Source organism: Lepidochelys olivacea (genome assembly GCF_965140295.1).
Source record: "Lepidochelys olivacea isolate rLepOli2 genome assembly, chromosome: 27".
NCBI classification, from domain to species: domain Eukaryota; kingdom Metazoa; phylum Chordata; order Testudines; family Cheloniidae; genus Lepidochelys; species Lepidochelys olivacea.
In genome coordinates this window covers 12023095-12047324 of record NC_140437.1, presented here as the reverse complement: position 1 = coordinate 12047324, position 24230 = coordinate 12023095, and the positions used below count along the sequence as shown (strand labels likewise).

Genomic DNA, 24230 nt, shown 5'->3' with positions numbered 1-24230 from the left:
GCGTCCTGACTCCCAGGCCTCTTTGCAGAGAACCATCCTGCCTGGGCAGAGAAAGATGCACTAAATATAAACCCCAGCACTAATACTGCTGGGCTGATCCTGCCAACTTTACTCTGCCAACACTCCCTGTGACTGCAGAATTGGGCCCCCAGGGTCAACTATTTGGTTTGACTTTCCATTGGGGCAGAGCGAGGCATGGGCTCCAATGGGGAGGCGTTTGGGGACCGCCTCCCCCGCCACCCTCCCCTCAGTGCCGGGCAGGGGGCAGCACGTGGCTCTCACACGGGAAAGGCTGGCAGCGTCTCTGCCTGGCATAGTCTCTGGCTGCGCGATCTCATGTTTGGCCACTTGCCATGGGTTTGTTTGCTTTCCCTCCTCCGTGTTTGGCCCACGCTCTCCAAACAGCAGTGGTTCCCTCTCCCGCCATAAAATCTGCCACTTGCCAAGCATGAGGGGCGCAGGGCAGGGACTGGAGATGGGATGGGGAGGGAGAGCTCAGTGGTTTGAGCATGGCCTCCTCCACCCAGGGTTGTGAGTTCAATCCTTGAGGGGGCCATTTAGGGATCTGGGGCAAAAATTGGGGATTGGCCCTGCCCTGAGCAGGGGGTTGGACTAGATGACCTCCTGAGGTCCCTTCCAACCCTGATATTCTATGATGGCCTTTTCTTCCCCCCACATGCAGGCAAACTGGCAGGGGGCACATGGGATACCAAATTGGGGAGCCTATAAGGCACTAGGACCAGCATGCAGGGGGGAGCAAGGAGTGTCCCAGAAAGGGGTGTAGGAGAAGGTGTATTCCCCCACCTCACTGGGGGCTCCCCAGGTATCCCCACTGCTCCCCTTGGGGCGGTACACTCCCCCTACCCCAGGCAGAACTCCTGTCAAACCAGATTGGGGAGCTTTGCCTTTACTCCCAGCAGCCTTGAGTTTAGAATTGGAAAGAAAATGACGCACCTGGCTTGATGGCCCTGAACCGGGAAAGCGAAGGGACAGCGTCAGGGGGGAAAAGGCGATTTAATAAGTAAGTGTGTTTTTCTTCCCCATCTCTAGGAATAGGACATTATTGTACTGCCCCCAGCCGATCCCAGTCAGGAACACACCTAGGGTGACCAGATGACCCGATTTTGGGTCTTTTTCTTATATAGGCTTGTATTCCCCTCCCCCCATCCCAGTTTTTCACATTTGCTGTCTGGTCACCCTAAATACACCAGCCCTGGGCCGGATTCTCTCGCTCACATGAGGGTGAATGAGGAGTAGGGCAGCACCTCGCACTGTGCGGTCCCCAAGGAATTTACAAAGCCCTTGGGTGCCTCTGCAAGGGGATCAGCAGCAACATCCCCGTTTTTCAGTGTGGGAAACTGAGGCACCGGCCAGCTCTCTTTAGACTGTAAGATCTTTAGGGCAGGGAGTGTTTACTATGCGCATGCACCTTGCTTAGCCTGACAACGTGTGTCACGTGCCCATGTCCGCTAGAGGATAGCAGCCTGCTACTGCTAACTGCTATGGTGCTGCTTCTTTAGCTCAAGGGGCAAGGGGGGTGGGCAGGCAGTCAAGGGTTCAAATCCAGGCCGGGGTGAGGGTTACAGTCACTGATTTCTTCACTCTGGCAATAGAGCCTTCATCTGGGTTAGCCGCTATGTGGCACTTTCCCTTCTGTAACAGCTGGGATGCCAGTGCTGGGGCGTTCCCTGGAGGCCTCATTGGTGCTGGAAGCGTGTAGCAGCAGAGAAAGACGCTTTAATGCCTGCAAATCTTTCCCCAGGGCCACCCCCGCAAGCAGCTTGGCAACCCCCCCCCGCCCCCGTCCTCCAGCACTCAGCTCCTGCTGGCCTTTGACATGCACCATCGGCCACGCCCCACAGGCCCCTCCCTCCTCCCTAATTCAAACCCGGGTCTCTCCTGCAAAGTCAGCCACCCCCACGGGGGGCGCGCCAGCTGACTAAGGGCGCCGGCAGAGAAAAGACTCCTAACGGCCCAGCGCCTTTGAGGACAGAGCAGCCGCTGTGCAATGAGCCAAGGGGCGTCAGCTTTTCAAGGAATGGTGACACGCCAGGGGCTTGTCCTAGGGGGAAGCCGACTGCAATAGCTGTTCGGGAATTGCTTCCCACACGGACGGTCTAGTCACAGAATCTCAGGGTTGGAAGGGACCTCAGGAGGTCTTCTAGTCCAACCCCCTGCTCAAAGCAGGGCCAACCCCCAATTTTTGCCCCAGATCCCTAAATGGCCCCCTCAAGGATTGAACTCACAACCCTGGGTTTAGCAGGCCAATGATCAAACCACTGAGCTATCCCTCCCCCCCTATCCTTCACATTTATTCCAGAAGAGCGGCCACGTGGGGAGCTGGTCTGGACTAGGTATCAGGGAACGCTTTATTCCACAGTAACTAGTCAGGTCAGTTTCCCCATGTAGACAATCAGAGCCTGGGGGCTGGAGCTACCTGATTATAGGAAACAATGGGCCAGCAAAGAGATGGTGGAATGTGACTGACTGAACTCAGTAAACTCAGGGCTAAACTCAGTTCTTTGTGCTCCTTGATAACCCTACGTAGCTTTTACACGGTCTCCAGCCAAGGTTTAGAGTCTTAGACTCCAAGGGCCCCTTGTGATCATCTAGTCTGACCCCCTGGATAACACAAGCCAGAGGATTTCCCCAAAATAACCACTAGATATGGGCGGCAGGCATCAAAGGCCAGGGGAGGCTGAGCCTCCCCAAACAGCCCTGTGTGACCCTGCCCACGCTCCATCCCCAGGCCCCTGGTACTGCTGGCTCTTCCCCCATGGCCGGGGCCACAGCTGAGGCTAATGGGGGCCAGCCTGCAGCCCAGGACTCTGCCCAGTGCTCTGGGGCTGAGGGGCGGGGGGGCATGCTACCCGGCGCTGGGCCCACGCCGCTCGCCCCATGCTCCGGGGCTGGGGCTGCTTGGGCAGGCCGGGGCTGGGGTGGCGGGACAAGGGAGGGGCGCCTTGGGCAGAAGGGACCGGCCAGGGGCTAGCCTCACTGAGCCCAGGGTTCACCCACCTCCCATGCCCCGAGAGCAGGTGTCTTAGAATAAACCTCTGCTCTTAATTTAACAATTGTCAGTGACGGGGAATCCACCACCCTCCTTGGTAAGTTGTTCCAGGGGATAAACGCTCACGGTTTAAAACATACACCTTATTTGCCGTTGAATTTGTCTAGCTTCAGCTTCCAGCCATTGGCTCATGTTATTCCTTTCACTGCTAGAGCACAGAGCCCATTATTAAATATTTGTTCCCTGTGTAGATACTTATTCACTGTAATGAAGTTACCCCTTAACCGTCTCTTTGGTAAGCTAAGCAGACTGAGCTCTGTGAGTCTGTCACTATGTTTCCTAATCCTGTAATCATTCTCAGGGCTCTTCTCTGAACCCTCTCCAGTTTAGCAATACACTTTGTAGAGGCAGCTGAGGGTCATCGTCTCATGGCAAAGAAGGGGAAACCGAGGCACAGAGAAGTGACTTGCCCAAGGTAACCCAGCGGCTCAGTCTCAGAATGACCGCACCTGGATTCGTTAGCCACTCAGCCATATAGGATTTTTTTAAGCATGGACCATTCAGTGCAGAAGACCACCCAGTATTTGGAGAGCCTTGCGGAGAGCCATGCATAGCCAAGGAGATGGCTAAAACCCGACACCTCAAGCCGCTGTTCATCGGCACCGCTTTGAAATCAAGAGAGCCTCGCCGCTTTATGCCCCTCATCTACAGGTCAGCGTTCGAGGCTGCGAATCGAGAGTCACGGCCCACAGACTCTGCAGGAGCCTGGGCCAGGACCCGTCCCTTGGGCATCACCCCAACAGGGCACAAGGAGGCATTTTTCAGGTCAAACCCTGATGGTCAGCAAAAATCCACAGGAGAGTCCTGGTGCCCTGTCTCCACTTGGGTCACTCTGCTTGGCATTCCTACATCCCCCCTCCACTGCACCGTGGGCCAGATCTTGATCGCCAGGAAGTCAGCAGCAAAATTCTCCTAGGGGCCAGGAGAAAGGGCTGCAGGTTGCCCCCGGGCCGGGACAGGGAGCGAAGCTCTTTGAAATGGGACAACACACTGAAGAAAGGCTCGGCCACACAAGCCTGGCCTTTCCCCTGCAGCGGGGCAGCAAGGTTTTCCAGCACACAGAGACACAGAGCAGCGGGCAGCTGCCCCGCGGACAGGGGCTGCTGGGTACCAGACGAGGGCCACAGGGGAGCAATGGCGAATGAATCCAAAGGCTGGCTTGAAAGGGAAGTCAGAGCGCCTGGCCCAGAGAAAGGAGCCAGATCATAGAATCATAGAATATCAGAGTTGGAAGAGACCTCAGGAGGTCATCTAGTCCAACCCCCTGCTCAAAGCAGGGCCAACCCCCAATGTTTGCCCCAGATCCCTAAATGGCCCCCTCAAGGATTGAACTCACAACCCTGGGTTTATTAGCAGGCCAATGCTCAAACCACTGAGCTACCTCTCCCCCCAATCATATCGCCCCCCCTTACTGGCTCCTGAGCGCCACGTGGGAGGGGACACCGATTCCTGCTGCCCGGCCACCCCTTGCGGGCCCTTTTCCTTTTCCACCGTAATTTTTTCCTCTTGCCTTCTGTTTAGGGTCTGCCTTAGCTGGGCAAGCCTGCCCCTTTCACAACGTCGCAGCGAGCCCGTGGCCGGAAACGCTGCTAAATGCCATGCCCTGAACTGCCTGACACTGGTACGAGTTTGCCAGGCCCCAGGGTGGGCTGATCGCACCATGCACTCTGTGCCTCCCCGCCCCAGCCAGATTGCAAGTAAGAGTCAGCAAGAGACGCGAGCTGGTCGTCTCTACCCCCTTTACGTGGTTTCACTTAAGGAAGCCGGATCAGACAAACAGCTGCTCCAGCCCATCTCAGCCAGCCTCACTTCCCCCCACATTGGACAGTAATTCCCATCTTTACCACCACCTCAAAGCCTGTCAGACCAGGGATGGAGTGAAGAGCCCAGCCCTCCGTGCGGTCACCACTGACGGCTCTGCCAAAGAGCAGACAGAAGCGAGGGGCAGTGTAGTCTGGTGACCTGGGATCACCTGGATTCTGAACTGCAGCATGATCTCGGGCAAGCTGCTTTGCCTCTCTGTGCCTCGGTTTCCCCTCCCCACTCTTTGGCTAATGAAGTGTAACCACTCGGGCCCAGACGGTCTCTTGCTGTGCCCAGCATAATGAGGTTTCAGTCTCCACTGGACCCTCTGGAGAGGAATGCTAGTAATAATGACAAGCAATAGCTAGAGCCAGGGACGGCCAATGGGCCAACTTTTGTCTGGGAGCTGCTCTGTCGATTTCAGTGGGGTTGAACGGAGTTACCCCAGCATTCTGGTACTTCAACAAGTTCCCAAGGCAGCTGCCCCGTGCCCGGAAGGACGTGACAAAGGAGATGCCCCTGTACCGTTAATCCTAGAGCTGATAACAAAGGGATAATCAGCATCAAGACAGACAATGTTTTTTATGGGAGAGACTGACAGGCACCCATCAAATCATCCCCTACCGGCCTCCAGCAGCTCCCCCTGCCATCGGCTTTAAATGCCTGCTGAGCTGAGTTTGAACCCCTGGGGATCTAGAGGTGAAAGGTCACTTAGGGTATGTCTACACTGTAATTAAATACCCTCAGCTGGGCAGGCCCATGTGACGGACTCAGGCTCCGGTGCTGTAAAATTGCTGTGGGACAATCCGGTTTGGGCTGCAGCCCGGGCCCTGGGACCACGCGGTGGGGGAGAGTCCCAGAGCGCAGGCTTCAGCCCGAGCCTGAATGTCTACACTGCAATTTTACAGCCTCGCAGCCTGATCCCCCATAAGCCCGAGTCAGCTGCACCGGGCCAGGCATGGGGGCTGAATCACAGTGTCGCTGTACCCACGGTCTCTTAGCGACCCTCCAAGCTAACCAGTCCCACTGCCCCGCTGGTGGAAAAGGTGTGGACCAGACCATCCCTGGCTTGGGACGTCAACTGCCGTGTCCCAGCCTGGAGTGAATGTTCACAGACGAGTTACCCGCCTTCCAGAAGCGAGATCCCCAGCACAGCTGAGCCACGGGGTGCTCGGGCTGTCACAGAGGGCGGGAAGCATCCAGCCACAGGGAGGTTTATCTGCCCCAGGAGGATGCCGCTCTTAAGGGCCCCTCTGGATCAACAAACCTGCATTACACTGAACGTTCAGTGTGTCGAGTGGTGAGAGCCGGGGACTGGGAATCTGGACTCTGGGGCTCTCCCAGCTCATGTGGGCTGCTGGTTAGGGCAGGGGGCTGGGAGTCGGGACTCCTGAATTTCATTCCTGGCTCTGCCCCCCGTTCACTGTGTGACCCTGGGCAAGTCATTGGGCCTCTCCTATTTCCCGTTGGTTTGATGCAGCGGTTTTCAGCCTTTTTTCATTTGCAGACCCTTAACAAATTTTGAGTGGAGGTACGGATCCCTTCGTAAATCTTAGGCACAATCTGTGCGGACCACATGTTGAAAACCACTGTTCTATGTGAACAACTGCCTTTTGCAGACCCATTAAAAATAATTTGCAGATCCCCAGGGGTCCGCAGACCACAGGTTGAAAACCACTGGTTTAATGGATATAATTAGGCTTGGAAGGATTAGATTTTTATCGGTAAATGTCAATTTCACCGCAGACACACCCAATAGTTCCGTTGCTAATAATCAAAGTGTACAGCTAGGCAAAGTAGGGAAAACACGGCTTGAGAACGTATTAGCGTTTCATTTACCGATATTTACTTCAGACATTTCGCCATGGGATGCTGACCCTTTGTGTAGGAATGGTTAGAGAGCTTTAACTTTTTGAATCTCCACATTAAATCATCATCTGACCCCCCTTAATTTCCCCTAACTGAACATTTAAATTAGTAAAAAAACATCAATATTATCCATCAAATGATAAAAAAAAATAAAGATCGAAATGTGCCAAGCCTCTGCAGCATGGGGCATGGGTCACTTGCTGGAGGATTCTCTGCACCTTGAAGTCTTTAAGCCACGATTTGAGGACTTCAATAGCTCAGACATAGGCGAGAGGTTTATCGCAGGAGTGGGTGGGCGAGATTCTGTGGCCTGCATTGTGCAGGAGGTCAGACTAGATGATCATAATGGTCCCTTCTGACCTTAATATCTATGAATCTATGAAAGATCTCCCCTCCCCGGGGCAGGGATTAGGTGATGTAATGCAGTCATATTTATAAAGGATGTCGAACTCCTCCAAGAGAAGTTCCTCTTAGCTGGACAAAGTGGCCAATTCTTTTATCTGATGAAAGGGCCTACTGGTTAATATCTGGGAAGCCCTCCAAGGCCTTGGGCTTGAGGGGCAAGATTGACCAGGCTCACAGAGCGGGCTGCACCACAAGGAAACACAAATAAGATGGGCGTAAAATAAAGTCCCCCAAACTCCCTAGGATGATTTCATTGCTGCCCATTGCCCCAGTGAGGGTGGGACCAAGGAGGCTCTGAGGTAGAAGGGAGGGCCCCAGACCCCATTACCACCTGGTACAGAGGAAGCCTCTGTCAGTTCTGCAGCAGCCCCAAGTGTAGGGGTGAGCTGGCGGTGAGCAGGCAACAGTGGGATTCTGGGGCCATTCTAGGTGGGTGGAAGCGTGGCCGGAGTTGATCTGTGCTCCTGTGATTCGAAAGCCCTAAAAGACCCCTAGGAGCCACTGGAGCAGGGATGGAAGTTAGGCCCAGGGCTGTTCTGGCCTAAGTGTAGGGCAGGGCCAAATTTCTTCCCCTCTGTCCCTGCCCCACTGCAGGCTCCTTGGTGTTATCAGAAGGGAAGCATCTAATGCCACGTGGGGTCTGCACTGCTCCCATCGCTGTTACTGGGAGACACTCCAATGGGAAAAGCGACCTTTCTATGCCTGTGGATTTTCAGTCCCCAGAAAGAGCAGTCGGGAGACAGAAAGGCAGAAAATTACAGCCCAGTGGCTCATACATCTGCTCTGGCAGTGATTCATATCGATCTCAGAGAGCTCCCTTAGCAGCAAAGTGCTTCGCAAATGGAGCTGCTTCTTCTGCCACTGAAATGCGGCCACCTCTGGGGTGGGGGTGCGGCCGCTGGTTTACACAGTGGCACGGCTAGGCTTGCCCAGCAGCTGAAGATGGGAAGTGAAGAACACTAGATCCAGTGGAAAGCTGCAGGGCACCTGTAAGGAAGCGGAATGCCGTTTGCCCAAGGATTTAACCAGGACCCTGGGGCTAGCCTCTTTGACTGCCATAGAAATCCCCAGGGGATCTCGAATGCAACAGAGAGGCTCAGGACCCGGGTTGTGTCTCACATGAGAGTCAGTACCTCCAACAGCAGTGACCAGAGCCTCCAGCGGGGGCGTTGGGGTCAGCGCAGATTTGGGGGTGGGGGAGAGAGCGCCCCCTGCTGAATCACCACGACCTGTAGCACCTTGGATCTCCCTCATCCAGCTAACTGCTTCCCAGAACTCGTTTTGCTTTGGGGAAGGAACAAACTCCCAGCCTAAGGGGGCAGAGCTGGGGAGGCGGGAGTCCAAAGCCAATGCAAAATAATGGATCTGGAGAGGGGTCTGATTGCTCTGAGAGGCAATTGTCCTTCTCTGCAAGAGGCCCTTCCAGGATTGTGCTGCAAACTAATCACCCGACACACACACACTCACATCTAGGGGAGAATCCTTCCAGCCGTATGAACACGACGGTGTTAGAGACACCCCCACCCCGTCAGATCTGAGACAGAGGCCAGAGTATTAGCCATGGTCCCCTCCAGGGGCCATGGGTCAATTTCAGTTCAAGCGGAGAGGGGAAGGGTGCACATGTGGGGGAGGGGGAAGGGAGAGGTCTGTCCATTTTAGCCATAGATCCAATGCCTTTGAAGGGCAGGAAAATCTACACCAATGTGGGCCTAGTGCTCAGATCGAATGATGAAAGAAGAGGCTTGAGAGCCCATGCGGAAAGGAGGGAACGAGGAAGAGAGATGGGAGGGGAAGAGTGTGTGTGTGTTGCGGGGGAGACAGAGAGAGATGGAAGTGGGATCCTGGAGGAAGAAAGCAGGGAAAGGAGAAAAGAGGGAAGAAATCAGAGTCTATGGAGGAGAGCAGGGCTGCAGGAAAGGAAGACTGTAAAAGAGGAGATGGAGAGGGAGTGAGAAGGGATGCACGGGGCGGCCAGGGAATGAAGGGCAGAATGGAGGCAGGGTGGACGTAGCGAGTCCCAGAGATAAAACAAACCAAGGGGAGAAGGTGGGAAAACAGCCAGGGACCCTGCCCAAGGACTAGCTCTCCAAACCCAGCCCAGAGGGTAGCCAATCCCACTGAACCCAAACAAGCTCAGGAACCCAGCCAGGCCTGTGAGGCTGCAGATCCCCTTGCACAGCCCCATGGAGGGAAGGCCACTGCTTCAGCCAGCTTGCTGAGGGTGAAGGACGGGGAAGAAATACAGCCCCACCAGACTCCAGAGCAGAGAGGCTCAAATCTGAACTGCAGCCTGGATTTTAGACCCCAGTCCCCTTTCCAGAAGCCCAGGCCAGGGAGGGTTAAAATGAAATCCCTGGTGGCTGCTGAACACTGGCTCAGAAGAGAGGAGCCAGGTTGTTGTTTTTTTAATGGTTATTAATTTATTGATCGAAAACAGGAGAGGGAGAGAGAGAGAGAGAGAGGGCAGCTTATTAATGTTTAAAGTGTCGCTAGCCTCATGCTGAGAGGGGGGTTTGAATAACCCAAGGTGGGTTCAAACCTGGGGGGTGGGTTGGATTCTACCAAGCACAACGAACTGGATATGCATTTATCTACCCCCCAACCCCCCCCCCCCACTCCCCGTCTTTCAGATACGTTTATAAACACCCTAAGTTGAAGACACTTTTCACCATCATAACCCCCCCCCCGCCCCCCATCGCTCCGTTTCCACCCGGAGCGGACCGACAGGAAAACACCAAAATATGCCGCTGTCCTCCCCTGGTTGCATCAAAACAGGCAGGGTTTGGGGGGCGCGGGAGGGGGGGGAGACTATTTGGATCGGGACTGCAGCCTTGCAAGCCGCGGCGATCCATGCAGTCTCGATGCAGGCAGGGCTGGAAATAAACAAACAAGGACCCCCCCAAACAACAACAACAACAACCCCCCCCGCCCTCCAGCCGGCAGCCAAACAAGCCGCGGAGGAGAGGGAAGCGCAGCCCTGAAACTGACACGAGCCGAAAGTCTGATGGGCGAGGCTGAAATTGACACACACTCACCGAGGGGACCCTGGCATCCTCAGCAGCGTCCTACTGCGTCCATGCCGGGATCCAGAGGCGTCTCTTGTGGCTCTCCCCCCGCCCGCCCCTCCCCTTTCTCTGCCCCCCCCCCCGGCCCCCTCTTATTTGGATCCAGCAAGCTTGCAAAAATTCAAGGCGGGAGCGGGGAGGATAAAGGAAACAGCGGGAGCATCCTGGGAGGTCTGCAAGGAGGAGGTTCTGCAGAGAGAAATTTCATACTGACCTCTGGATTCTCCAGGCTGGGATGGTCCCAGGGACTTGAGGGAGGGAGGGGGAAAGGTGGGGGGTGGGGGTCACAGGAACCCGGAAGCAGCTCAGGCAGCCTGGCTTGAAGTCAGGGAAGAGGGATGCTGCCTTGGCTGCAACTCCCAGCTGCTGGCTTGGCCGGGCTTCTGCCTGTCCCTCGACTGGTGCTGACGGGGTGATGCATTGTTGAGCTGGTACCACGTAGTCATTCCCTGGGGCTGGGAGATCCAGAAAGATGGGGGTAGATGCGAAGAGATGAAGAAGAGAGAGGCAGCGAATGAGAAATCACAGGCTCACAGAGGTTGAAAGAGCCCAGCTTTCCAGAGAGCCTTGCAGCCTGGATCCCCCCCCTTCCCCTCCCCCGCCCCAGCTCAACTCCTTTATGTCGGTACCTAAACAAAGCCTGATCGTCAGAGGTGCTGACACCCACAGCTGCCACCAAAGGCCAGGGGAGACGTGATGCTCCGCACCTCTGAAGAAATCAGGCGGATTCAATAGGGACTTGAGGGACTGACTTGGTGCCCCTCAGTTTGAGCATTCTGGCCCAGATGCAATGGCATCACCCATCTCTGAAATGCAGCCACCTCTGGGCTGGAGCACAGAAGCCAGTGTTCTGCAACAATGGAAGGTGGCGACTCTTTTGTTTGCTTGTTCTTAAATCCATTGGGGGGGGGATCCTTGATCCCACAAAAAAGAAACTCTGTGGGATCTTTACTGCGCAGGCGAAGCAGAGAAAGGCCTCGGGTTTTAAGGGGGGAGGGATAGCTAAGGGGCCTTCTAAACCCAGGGTTGTGAGCTCAATCCTTGAGGGGGATCTGGGGCAAAAATAAGGGAGGGTACTTGGTCCTGCTGTGAAGGCAGGGGACTGGACTCGATGACCTTTCAAGGTCCCTTCCAGTTCTGTGAAATAGGCATATCTCCACATGTTTCGGGTCTCATCTGAAACAGAACCCTAATAATCTGCCCACTACTCCAGGATACTTCTGTGATTCCACATGAGAGCTTATTTTCCAGGGCTGCCAACCCACTGTGTTCCCCAGATCACAAACCAATTGCATGTTTTTGAAAGGCAGGTCGAGGGGTCCCCAGATGGAGCGACATGGGTGGGGGGAGCAGACCGAATGAGGAGGCAGATGGGTGGTGTCATTCTGGGCCTGTGCAGTGACAGCAGGAAAAGGCACTGGTTGGCATGGCAAAAGGGTGCGGTGGGTAGGGTGATGGCCTGGGACTTGTGAGACCTGGGTGCTAATCCCGGATCTGCTTTGTCAATTGGCTAGTCTGTGCCTCAGTTTCCCCTATGTCTGCCTCGTTTGGAAGCTCCTCGGGGCAGGGAATGTCGCTCTCGCTAAGCGTCTGCCAAGTACAGATAGAGGCCTATGCTGGGCACAGGATAGAAATAACATCAGAGACCTGGACCTTGCCAGGACTCCCCCAGATCTCCATTGATGTAACCGCCCCTCGGAGGGGCATGATCCCCCCTGCCCGGAGAGGGAGGGGAGAGGCGGGTGAGACGCGGAGCTCTCCTGGGAGTTGCTGAATTCAGGTGGTGCTGAATGGACAGCTCCCAGGAGCCTGGCTTGAGACGGGGAAGGAGGCTCCTGCGTGGGAGAGCTTGGGATGGGGGTGAGCGCCTGGGGGGAGAAAACCGGCTCCTTCCCAGGAGAGACGGATTCAGCCAGAAGGGGTCGAGGCTGGAGGGATTTTATTAACCACAGGAGGCTACTGGGTCAAGGAGCAAGGCCAAGGCTGAGGCTGGGGCCGCTCTGCTCCTTGTCACGTTCTTCACTTGGACACAGAAGAGTCCGTTTAGTGTTTGGGGCAAGAGAGGCCCAGAGCCAGCCCCATCCCAGGGGGAAGAGAGGCTCCGAGCTGGCCCCACCCTGGGGGGAAGAGAGGCCCAGAGCCGGCCCCATCCTAAGGGGAGAGAGGACCAGAGCTGACCCCATCCTGGGGGAAGAGAGGCCCAGAGCTGGCCCCACCCTGCGGGGAAGAGAGGCCCAGAGCCGGCCCCATCCTAAGGGGAGAGAGGCTCAGAGCCAGCCCTATCCTAAGGGGAGAAAGGCCTAGAAAATAGGGATTTTCAATTCACGTTTCATTGGGTCTCTCTTGGCAGAAGAGGGTGTTTTAAGAGGGGCTTAATGTGGGCAGGAGGCTGGTGGTTGCATTCAGGAGGGTGGTACCCTGCCTGGGGCACCAGGAGGCCATCCGAACAGAGACAAGAGTGGCTGGAAGGTGAGGCTCGGGTGATGCTCGGGACCCTGGCTGAGCAGCAGGGAAGGGGGGGCGGGGGGGTCAGTGCTGATGAGGGTAGAGCTGGGCAGAGCTTTGAGATGGTGGCAAGAATCCGATGCCACAATGGATGGGGAGTTGGGGAGGGGTCCTGGGACTTGGGCAGAGATGGGCCCTCCCTGGAGTGAGCGATGAAGAGGCCACCCCATCCCAGCGTGGGGCAGAACGGATTCGAACGAAGGCTCCGGGACCCGAGCTGTGTTTTTGCCAGCTTGCCCCTGGGCCTGCAGGTGGCCCCTTTGCTCTTTGCTGCTGGGCTAGAAAATGAGGCAGAAGATTCTGCCCCCTGTGCCCCCCGGCCCCCCATCTCTGCCCCTCCCTGGGAGCGCCAGAAACCCAGGTTGCCATCCCCATAGCAGCGGTAATAACACTGCCTGGATTAGCAACATGTCGCTGCATGTCCCGGGCTCCGTGTGTGTTTTAATCCACACACACACACACACACACACACACACACACACACACACACACACACACACACACACACACACACACACACACACACAGAGAGAGATTCCTGGCTCCAGCAGTCACAGCAAGGAGGCTGCCAGCCTGGGGGGGACTGGAGACAGCATGGGCATGGTCTGGTGCCTTTGCAATCCCGACTGCAGAAAGTAGGGCAGTGAGAGGCAGCGGTCCCCGTGCCAGCCACTCTCACTCCCAGTGCCCATGCCAAACAGCCGGGCATAACAGTCAGGAGCGCTCTCTTCCAGCTCACGTGAGCATGGGTTATGATGTGGCAGAGATGGCTAGAAACAAAGGTCAAGCTGGCACCCATCTCGCTTCTGACCCGGAGATCGCTGCAGCAACCAGGAGCTCCCGCTTCCCCCACCATCACCCCCGGCACGGTCAATGTCAAGGGACAGGGCCTGCCCAGATACTGAGGTGAGGGGCGCTTTGAAAAGACATTTTACCTCTAGCTGGGGGTGGGGTGGGGGGAGAAACCAGTTTCCGCATGAGAATTACTGAAATATTTTCCCATTCTAGATGGGGATGAAAAATCAAAATCTCGGAAGCTTTTCAAGAACAGAAAATAAAATAAAAAGAAAATAAAATAAATAAGAATATAGAAGCAGGTCCACTGAAGGATTTATTTTTTTTTACCTTAAATAAACTTATGTTTCTAAATGATAAATGGGTTTGAACTGGAAAACAAACGGGTTCCCCCCCCCCACCGGGTTTTAATTTCTTTTTTCAAAATGAGAAACGCGTCCAAGCCGAGCCCGTCCCGCAAACAGTTTCTGTTTTGATGAACGGACATTTTCCGATGGAAAATATATTGTATTGAAAGAGTCCTCACCAGCTGTAATGATAACTTGATCTTAAAATTATTTCGCAGGTCCTCCCTCGACAGCAGGTGAGCTCCTAGAACAGGGTGTAGGCTCCCGCCAGCTAGAGGTAAGGAACAAACATGCAACAGAAAAGAAATCGGCGATGCAATAAAAGTGCATTAATAACTCGTCAAGAGCTCATGTAATCTTAGAAGCCAGTGGAGGAGACCTAGCAGACCAGCTCTTCCTTCTCCGGCTACTTATGATTGATTATTATTATGATTTGTTTCACCAGAGAGCCTAGGAGCCCAGTTTCGGAGCGAGCCCCTGTTGTGTCAGGCGCTGTATGAATGCAGAACAAAACCCCCCTGTCACGGAGTCCCTGGGCGATGCTCGCAGAACAAAACGCCCCATATATAATAATAAATAATGGTCATGTCTCCTCGCTGCCACATCACCACCATGCAGCCTGGGTGGGGAGACAACAGGCCTACGCTGCTTGTTTCCCACTCATGGGAGCATCCCAAAGATCGTAACTGACGGCGTTTCCATCAGCCCCAAAGAGACGTGAGTGTCCTAACTACCCCGATCTCTGGTGGGGCCCAGCCTAGCATGAGCTGTCTCCTCATCAGCCCCCGATCCTCATACCAATCGTCCGGCTTGAAGGTCAGAAGAAACTTGAGGGGGCAGGCGGCTGGCTGAGATTCTGGCGGGGTGTGTGTGTGTGTTCTGGTCGCACACTTGCTCAGGCTCACTTGCACACAGAGTCCAGTAGCTCACTCCCACACAGTCGCTCACCCAAAGACACACGCAATCACTCGCACGTGCGCAGAGCCATGCCCGCAGACACACGCCGGTCTGTCGCACGCCCAGAATTCCTCACACCAGCTCATTTTCTCTCCCTTTTGGTCATCGATTTAGTTACGGCAGCTTCCGAACGGGGGGCTGACCCAATGTGCATGGGGGGGGGGCTGAGAGCCATTGAACCAAACTGTAACCCTTGTATATGATGGAACCCACTTCAAGGCAGGGGGTGTTGCCGCACCCCCAGTACCCCTCGTTCCAGCATCTGTGCTTCAGAACGAGCCTCCGGTGAAGATCTAGCGATGTCACCTGGCCCTCCCTGCGGCCCAGCAAAGAGCAATGTCTCCGCGAGACCCCCGGCAGTGCTGGGCACCGCTCTGCCAACTGCCGGCCCGACTAGCCGCTGAAGGCCCCTGGCATGACTGGGGCTCTCTTTGCATGAGCAGCGACGCCCAGGCAGACAGGAGGCAGAACGACGTAGTGGGTAGAGCAGTGGTTCTCAGCCTTCCCAGAGGGCTGGACCCCTGGCAGGAGTCTGACTGGGCCTGCCTACTCCCGAGTTTCACCTCCCTTAAAAATGACTTGCTTGCAAGATCAGACCTAAACACACAAAAGGGTCTCAGCCCCACACTGTTACCATATAATTATCAAATAAATCGACTGGAATATAACTGTTGTCCTTACATTTCAGTGTATCATTCAGAGAGCCATAGAAACAACTCGTTGTCTGGATGAAATTTTCATGTGTATTGACTTTGCTCATGCTTTTTATGTAGCCTACTGTAAAACTAGGCAAGTATCTAGCTACCCCCTGGAAGACCTCTGTGTCCCCCCCAGGGATGACCCTGGTTGAGAACCACTTGGGTGGAGCACTGAACTGGGACTCAGGTGAGCTGGGCTCTCTTCCACAGAGCTACAGGATAACCCTGGGCAAGTCACTTTCGCCTCTTTGTGCCTTAGTTTCCCCTCCCACCCTTTGGCTGTTTTGGTCGCAAGCTCTCCGGGGCAGGGGCTCGACCCTTATCTCTGTACAGCACCCAGCTCGTGGTGCTATTGTAATACAAAGAACCTGGGGGATGCGGTGAAACACCCGAGGGGCTGAACTGAGACCCCTCAGACTCAGCTCAGCTCCAGCCTCATGTAGTTCCAGAAGCGCCAGGTTTGTGTAATTTTTGGTGGTGCCGTCCAAGCAGAACCATCCCATCCATAGGCAACCGCTCTGGGTCCCACATTTTGGGGGGCCCCGCCCTTCAGGGAGATGCAGGGTCCAGGGAAGCCTGGGGGTGAGCAGCAGCGAGCAACCTGGCCCTATCCTGCTCCGTTCTGCCACGCTGGGTCCCAGCATCGGGGCGGAAGCTGGAAAGAGGCGGGGCAGGGCCAGGGACTTGGGAGAGGGGAGGGGGCAGAGGAGGGGGCAGAGGAGGGACGGGAGTGGAGTAGGGGCAGGAAGAGGTGGGGCAGGGGCTTAGAGAAAGGGGTGGAGTGGGGGCAGGGCAGGCGCGGAGCAGGGGCAGGGGCAGGAAGAGGGGGAGCGGGGTGGGGTGGGCTGGGGCCGGGTCGCTCGCTGCTGCCGGTACCAGGCCTCCTGCTAATCCCCCAGGCTGCTCTGGACCCCACATCCCCAGGAATGTGGAGCCGGGCCCACGTTCCCAAATATTGGTGGAGCATGGGCACCAGGAGCCCATATAACTCGCTGCCTCTGGTCAGGACTTGAACCCAGGTCCCTTTGGGCAAGAGGCAAACCCGGAGCTTATGCTTCTTCCTGTGCAACACTGAGAGTTATTTTGCTTCGCTAATGCCGGTGCTGTGTGCTTCCTTCTAACAGTGCCCTGTTAACCCATTCACCCCACATTCTTTCGCTGCTGCATGCAAAACACACCCCACCTCGGAAGAGTTTTCCGCCCAGCCCAGCCGGCTCCTGGCAGTGCCCTATTAACTTCCCCCCCGCCACCCTTCCCCCCTGGCAGATCTAACACTTCACAGCACCACGTATAGATGGTCTAATCCTTAGTCCTGCCCTGAGTGCAGAGGACGGGACTAGCTCGAGGTCCCTTCCAGGCCTACCTGCAGCTTGGCCTCTGGACTTGGTTCTCAGCCCCTCTGGGCTACCTGGAGCCTGGCCTCTGGACTTGATTCTCAGCCCCTCTGGGCTACCTGGAGCCTGGTCTCTGGACTCGGTTCTCAGCCCCTCTGGGCTACCTTTACGCCATCCCCTGCTCTGCGTAGCAGAACGACTCCCAGGCTGGCTCCTCTGCAGTCCCTTTCGCAGTTTCTCCAGCAGACCCCACCTCAGGGGCCTTCCACAGGAGCCCAAATACTCCCTCTGGGTCCTCTCCCAACTGCTGTCTCTCTGCTGAGGCCCAGGGGTGCCTCACCTGACCCCATTAGTCCTGGCCCCTCAGCTGGGCGGCAGCTAATTATGGCACAGGCTGATTCCCTAGGGCTGGCTGGCCCAAGGCCTCCTGGGCCCGTCAAGGGGCAGGCTGCCATTACACACACGTATGTACACACATGGGCAAATGCACCCATGGAGGTATGCACACACGCTTGCCCGAACATATACACAGGTGCCTCCCCGCATCACACACACGACCCCCGCCCCGCAAGATCTCCCATACACCTGTGTTACCAGGCCCCACAAACACAGCGTTTAGTTCAAGACTAAATAATGACCAACAAAGAAGTCGTTAAAAAAGAAAAGCAAAAGATCAGAGCAAGCCAGCATCGATTTACCCCCTGCTCCCCTCCACATGTGGGGTGCATGGCTGGGGGCCCCAGGGTGCTGGAGGAATGAATAGCTCATACCCTTTGAGATCCAGCTCCCAAAGGCAGAAGCAAGGAACCCCAGGGGGGCCAGTGGACGCAGCAGAGCACGAGAAGGGGAGCATGAACCTGGCAGCCAAGGAGCGCAGGATAAACCAGTCAAGGCCCCTCTCTCTCCTGGCCCTGATCCATGTAAACCCTGCAGGCCTGTCCTTCCCCCTGTCCCCGGATTCTCCCTAGGAACACAGGCATTGCCGGACTGGATCACACCACCGGCCCATGCCTGCCACCATTCGGTCTGACATTACCCAGCATCAGCTGCCTCAGAGGAAGGAGCAAGAACCCGGCAGTTATAGGCTCTGTCCAAGGGAAATATCCGTCTGACCCCCATCAGGGAGCGGTTGGTTCATGCCCGTAGGAATCCTTCCTCTCCTTCCCATGCTGAGACGTGCCGGCCACGTTCCACCCTCTCTGGGGTGCATCCGATTTTAAGGGACGGATTCTGGCTGGAATCATTGAAGGCAGTGTTCCTCAACGACCGGTCCGTGGACCGGCACCACGCCCTGAGATCTCCCTGGCTCAGTTTAGGAAGGCAGCGAGCTGGTCCCTGGTATCAAAAAGGTCGAGAAGCACTGAGCTAAGAGGCTTCTGAGAAGGGCCATTTTGGGGGGTGTCTCTGGGATTTCTGATCTTCTGCACTGCTGGAGAATGAACCACGCACCGGGTTTTCGAAAGCTTAAAGGCACTCACAAACCTGCTGAGGAGTGCCCAGGCCTTCTCTCCCTTCCTGCCGTCCCCTGGGATGATTTGTTACACCACCCTCAGGAGCGGCCCTTTGAATCCCCATTCAGGTTCACTGGGGGATGGAGGAGAAATAAGAGGCTATTCGTCATGCTGTCCTTAATCCGATACCGTCCAGCCCAGACCGTGCAGCACAATTAACCCGGGCTGTTCGTGACACGGCTCCGGGGACTTGTGCGGATGGGGGAGTATCAACTGTAACTCGGAGCCGCTCCTGTATGTGTCAGTTCTACAAACACCCGAGTTACGAACTGACCGGTCGACCACATGCCTCATTTGGAACCGGACGTATGAAACCAGGGAGCAGCAGAGAGAGAGAAAAAAAACCAACCCGTAAACGTAAACTACTAAAAAACCAAAGGAAAGCCGCGTGTTTCTTCTGCCTCTCTGGGCTACCTTTACACCGTCCCCTGCCCTGCTGCAGCACCCTGACTCTCGGGCTGCTTAATGCAGCTTTGAAACTTGACTATGCAGGCCAGACATCACAGGACTATATACCCCCCGGTGTACACTCTCTGGGACACTATGAACGTAAGAACCACACTGGGTCAGGCCGAAGGTCCATCCGGCCCAGTGTCCTGTCTTCCGACAGCGGCCAGTGCCAGGTGCCCCAGAGGGAGTGAACAGACCAGGGAATCATCCAGTGATCCATCCCCTGTCGCTCATTCCCTGCTTCTGGCAAACAGAGGCTAGGGACACCCTCCCTCCCATCCTGGCTAATAGCCGTTGATGGACCGATCCTCCAGGAACGTATCTAGTTCTTACATGGAAATATATGCCATAAAATACGAGGGAAATATACTCCCTAGCCGTGGCTCTCGACCTTTCCAGACTACCGCCCCCCGCTTCTGGAGTCGGCTTTGTCGTGCATACCCCCAATTGAAAGCCGCCTGGCTCACAAAATCAGCCACAAACTTACCCAGTGTCATAGCCCCAGGCTGATACTGAAAACCTGCAGCCTCTCTCATGTTTACCATACAATTATACAACAAATCGGCTGGCAAATAGCTCTTATCCTTACATCGCAGCGTTATCGCCTACAGAGCCGTATAAACTGGCCATCGTCTGGATGAAATGTTAGTTTCTACTGATGTCGCCGGTGCTTTTTATGTAGCCTGTTGTAAAATTAGGCAAATAACTGGCTGAGTTGACGTGCCCCCCGGGAAGACCCCTGCGTCCCCCCAGGGGTACACGTGCCCCGGTTGAGAAGCACTGCTCCACAGAACACAGTCCTTACGCCGCCGGGGAAATGTGTGCCGTCGGACAGTGCAAAGGTTACTCCCCAGGCTACATCCTGCGTAGGGATGGTGTGTGTTGCGTGTCTATCTGTTGCCGGCACAATAGGTATAGAGCAGAGACACACACACACCCCCTAGTCGTTTTCTACCTCGGAGTCAAACCAGCAGCCCCTGACCAATCCGACCCCCAGCCACACTCGTCCTGCTCAAGTCCTGCTCAGAACACAGCTGCCCTGGTAGATTCTCCCTCCTCCGGCCCCCGCAAACGAACCCACCAGGTTCGCACCTCAGACCCCACAACCAGCCACGGGTGGCGGAACGCCGCTCCTCCCGTCAGCCCCAGGGGGTGCTGGAGAGCAGACCCGAGTCCCCCACCCTTGATCCCGGGGGCGCTCCCACCCACACCGCGAGTGGACCTAGGGTGACCAGACAGCAAATGTGAAAAATCGGGACGGGTGTGGGGGATAATAGGAGCCTATATAAGAAAAAGACCCCCAAATCGGGCCTGTCCCTATAAAATCGGTACATCCGGTCACCCGCAGTGCACCTGGTCTCCCAGCAGGGCCATGCCCGATGAGATCAGCCATTTGAATAACGGAGCCGAAGGGACAATGAGGGCCTGTATTTGATACGATCCGACGAGAGGACATTGCAATACAAAACCAGAAACAATCCATCCATCCATATATATATATATATTATATACATACACATTGATACGTGTGTAAGGAGATTAAATAAAAATTTAAGACAATTTCCCAGCGGTCTGCCACCCCCACCCGCTTTCCCTCTGTTCTGGGCCCACAGCCGCCTTCCCGGTTTTTAATGCGTCCATTTCACAGACATCCAGTTGCTTTGCACAAACTCCCGAGAGGGGTTGGCGGGTGGGTCTTATTCTGCATTGGCCTGCCCATCCACAGCGTGCCCTGGTCCTTCCAGCTCCAGCCTGGCCCAGTCCAGCCGGCAGAGATCTGGCTCCCAACGCCCCCACATCCAGTCACTGTCGGAGACCCGGCCTTTAAGGGCGCTGGCCAGCAAGAGTGCCGGTTTCTACCCAGAAGGGCAACCAGGGTGGGGCTTTGATTGGACCCTGTTGATCCTTCTTAGACAGTGTGGGGGTGAGGAGTCGATAAACCTCCCCCCCCCAGCTCCTTGCAATCTCCAGTTTACAAAGGAAAACAATTGTCCCGGCCACATATAAATACTGCGGTTTTTTTTTTTATTATTTACAATTTTTAAAAGCGATCGGTTGGTTTTGAACATGTATTTATTTTCCTTTGTTCTTCTTGTCGCTTTAAATAAAAACCCATTCGGCCTTAACGCGAGGGGAGGGATGGGCCGCGTTGGCCTGAAGACACGTCTACCGGGGGTGCCCGTTCAATCCTGTCCAGGGGGGAGGGGGGGGCTGACGACGCAGGACGCCTCTCGCTTATACTGGCTACGCCCCGCCAGGCGCGAGATCGGGGCCAGGGCCCAGCTCGGCAGCATCGTCCCTCCAAACGGGGCACGCGGGGGGCCACTCACCGGCTCAGAGCGGGGCCCGAAGGGTTCACTTTCCACATGGCTTTGGGGAAGTTCCTACCTCTTCTCTCCTCTCCCTAGAAATAAACGGGAGCTGGGGGCTTCCACCCCGACTCCCCCATCCCCAAAAGCGCCCGTTTGGCCAGAGGCGGGAAAAGAGGCACCGCAGGAGCGGGCATGGAAAGAAAGACAAATGAACAGGAAGGGAGGAGGCTTGAGCCTGAGGCCTTGGCGACTTGAGGCAATTGCACAGAGGTAACTAAACTAGGTCAGACAGCGGGGTGGTTACAGGGGTGCCAGGTCCCTGCGCAGGGGTGTGAGCGCACCAGGGCCCCCATCCCACACACGGGTGTGAGCGCACCAGGGCCCCCATCCCACGCACGGGTGTGAGCTCACCAGGGCCCCCAACCCACGCACGGGTGTGAGCTCACCAGGGCTCCCAACCCACGCACGGGTGTGAGCTCACCAGGGCCCCCAACCCACGCACGGGTGTGAGCTCACCAGGGCCCCCAACCCACGCACGGGTGTGAGCTCACCAGGGCCCCCATCCCACGCACGGGTGTGAGCGCGCCAGGGCCCCCAACCCACGCACGGGTGTGAGCGCACCAGGGCCCCCATCGCACGCACGGGTGTGAGCGTGCCAGGGCCCCCAGCCCATGCACAGGTGTGAGCTCACCAGGGCCCCCATCCCACGCACGGGTGTGAGCGCGCCAGGGCCCCCAACCCACGCACGGGTGTGAGCGCGCCAGGGCCCCCATCCCACGCACGAGTGTGAACACACTAGTGCCCCATCCCATGCACGGGTGTAAGGGCACCAGTGCCAGGCTCCTGTGCGTGCCATGCGTTTGCCAATTCCCATGTGCACTGCTTGACGCCAGTCCGAGTCTGACCCCATTTAGTCACCTCGGGGCAGACCTCTGCTGTGGCCAAGACCTACGTCCGCCCTCCCCTCTAGAGCAAAGGGGCCCCCTCCCGCCGGCTCATCATGCAGCTAGAAGCCAGCCCCAGCCCGCAGGCCCTGGTGCCTCTGCGGAGCGAAGCGCTGAGGAGTCTCGGCCAGGGCCACTTCCCGTCGTGGTTTTCCTCCCATCGAGCGCCGGCATTGTGCCCGGGAAGGAGCAAGTCCCACCCCGCAGCCCGTGCGTCCCTGTATCCATCCAGCCGCGGGGGAAGAGGCAGATGCCCACAGTCTTTCCCCGGCAGGCTGCTCGCCGGGGTGGGGTGGGGGCGGGGGGTGTCTCTGTTCCAGGATCTCCCCCTCCCCGGCTCGCCCCACGCTGTCTGGGGAGGTGTTTGCTCAGCCGGACGCTCGCTGTCATTCCCTGAAATCCTCCGGGACGGACTCGCAGAGGAGAGGCCAAGGCGCTGGTCCCTGACGTTATCCGGAGTGGGCGGGGAAGGGTCACCCACAGGCACAACCCGTCCCTGCCAGCGCTGCCCAGGGCCTCCTGTGCAGTGCCAGCAGCATGTCTGCCTTCCTGGGTCCCAGATCCTGCCTGGCACTGGGCCGAGATCTCAAACACAGACACGCTTGGATTGCCCCAAGGATGGGCCAGTGAAGAGATCCGGCCTCCACAAGAGAGTCCTTTCACCAAGGTGTGAGCTTCGGGCCAGCTTGCCCGGCCCCCTCCAACACCCCACTCTGCACAGGGGGGTGCTGCCCGCACAGCCCTTCCCCGGAGGCCTCGGGAGGACACGGCGCGGGTGCCGATCTCGAGCCGGGAGGTTGGCTGGAAAGGCTCCTCAGTGGGGGGTGTGGATGTTGGGGGGGGATACACAGGCAGAACAAACCCCTCCCCCAAAATACGTCCATCAAGTTAACACGAGACTCACATGAGGAACAGAAATTAATGAGGGGTCCCCTGTCCCAGAGACATTCCCCACACTGCCCCCTCCAGGCCAGCCGGGACCCAGCCAGCCAATCCCAGAGCCCCCCTACCCCGCACTGGCCCCAGCCCTCCTCCCCCCCTCTCTCTCTCCCCCCAAAGGAAGGCAGGGGGAAGGAGGGATCATTATTATTCCTTTCATAGCGGTTTTGCTTTTGTGCCTTCCTCTCCCGTCTATGAAGGCCAAAAGGGGTGGGAGGGTGGGGGAGGGGCAGGGGCAAAACGGGGGCAGGGGGGGTTAAGGGGAAAGTGTCCCTCCTCCCCAACAATTGCTTCGTGTTTGTGTTTGTTTTAAGTTGGGTTTGAATTTTTCAAGGTCTGCAGCTTCCCCTCCAGTTCGGAGATCTGAAAAACAGACAAAGGGATAAACATCTCAGGCAGAGAAACAGCGGGGCCGTCCTGGGGCCAGGGATTTCGGGGGCTGGGGGGAGAGGGAGGGGGGATCGCTGAGAGGGGTTGTGCGGGGAATGCTGAGAGGTGACGGGGGGGAAGGGGACAGCGGATGGGGGGGATAGATGGAGGATTGCTGCGGGGGTGGATGCAGGGGGTCACTGCTGAAGGGATGGGTGGGGAGGAGGAGTGGGGTGGGTGTTATTGGGAAGCCATCATCTGCCCTACGCCAGGCAATGTCTTCCACTGTGGGGGTTGGGAAGGGCGCGGGGGGAGCAGCGAGGAAGGGGTGAGAGTAGGAGCAAGCGTGAAGCCCGATTTCCGTGCCCACCCGGCTCTGCCTCCTGGGGATACAGGGCACGGCCAGCACGACACAGGGGCACCTGCCTCCCACCTCGGCCCCCTCCAGCAGCTACCACCGCTGCAGCCAGGGACACGGGTGCCCGTCTGGGGGAGCAGCGGCTTTGCCACGGGCATGAGCACGGCAGGGCCAGGGCAGCCAAACGACCCCACTCGTCACTATGTCTCTTGCTGAACTACCCCGGTGGCCCTTGCCTGCCTGCACCCACGCTGCCCAACGGGGGGCACCGGGCCTGCACCCCAGCGGAGGGCTGCAGTCACTCCCTGGGGGGGAGAGAGAGACGTCAGAGTACCAAGCCGGGGCCTCTCAGAGCAATCATCGCGAGCACAGGGAGCCTTCGGAGCGGGGGGGCAAGCCTCTGATGCCCGCCCCATGGGCCCATGCTGCCTGGCCACGGAGAGGGAGACCCCCTCCCGTCCTCTGCAGCAGGGAACCCCTCCACACACACACACACACA

General features: G+C 56.9%; 2 protein-coding genes across 5 annotated transcripts in view; both read right to left on the bottom strand.

The window, feature by feature from the left end:
* The window catches only part of SAMD14 (sterile alpha motif domain containing 14), a 32811-nt gene extending 22332 nt beyond the window's left edge, over nucleotides 1-10479 (bottom strand). For 2 of the 4 annotated variants that reach the window (XM_084615538.1, XM_084615536.1), the window contains exon 1: nucleotides 10427-10479. The gene's annotated coding sequence lies outside the window, so the exon portion shown is untranslated. Of the gene's footprint in view, nucleotides 1-10182; nucleotides 10260-10426 lie in introns of those variants that run through there. The other 2 variants (XM_084615535.1, XM_084615539.1) reach the window with 1 other exon arrangement.
* A 9812-nt stretch (nucleotides 10480-20291) lies between these two features.
* PPP1R9B (protein phosphatase 1 regulatory subunit 9B) overlaps nucleotides 20292-24230 on the bottom strand; it is a 44370-nt gene continuing 40431 nt past the window's right edge. The window contains exon 10 of the mRNA XM_084615533.1: nucleotides 20292-23367. Within this exon, the coding sequence (XP_084471659.1) occupies nucleotides 23314-23367 (54 nt within the window). The 3' untranslated portion in view covers nucleotides 20292-23313. The remainder of the gene's footprint in view (nucleotides 23368-24230) is intronic.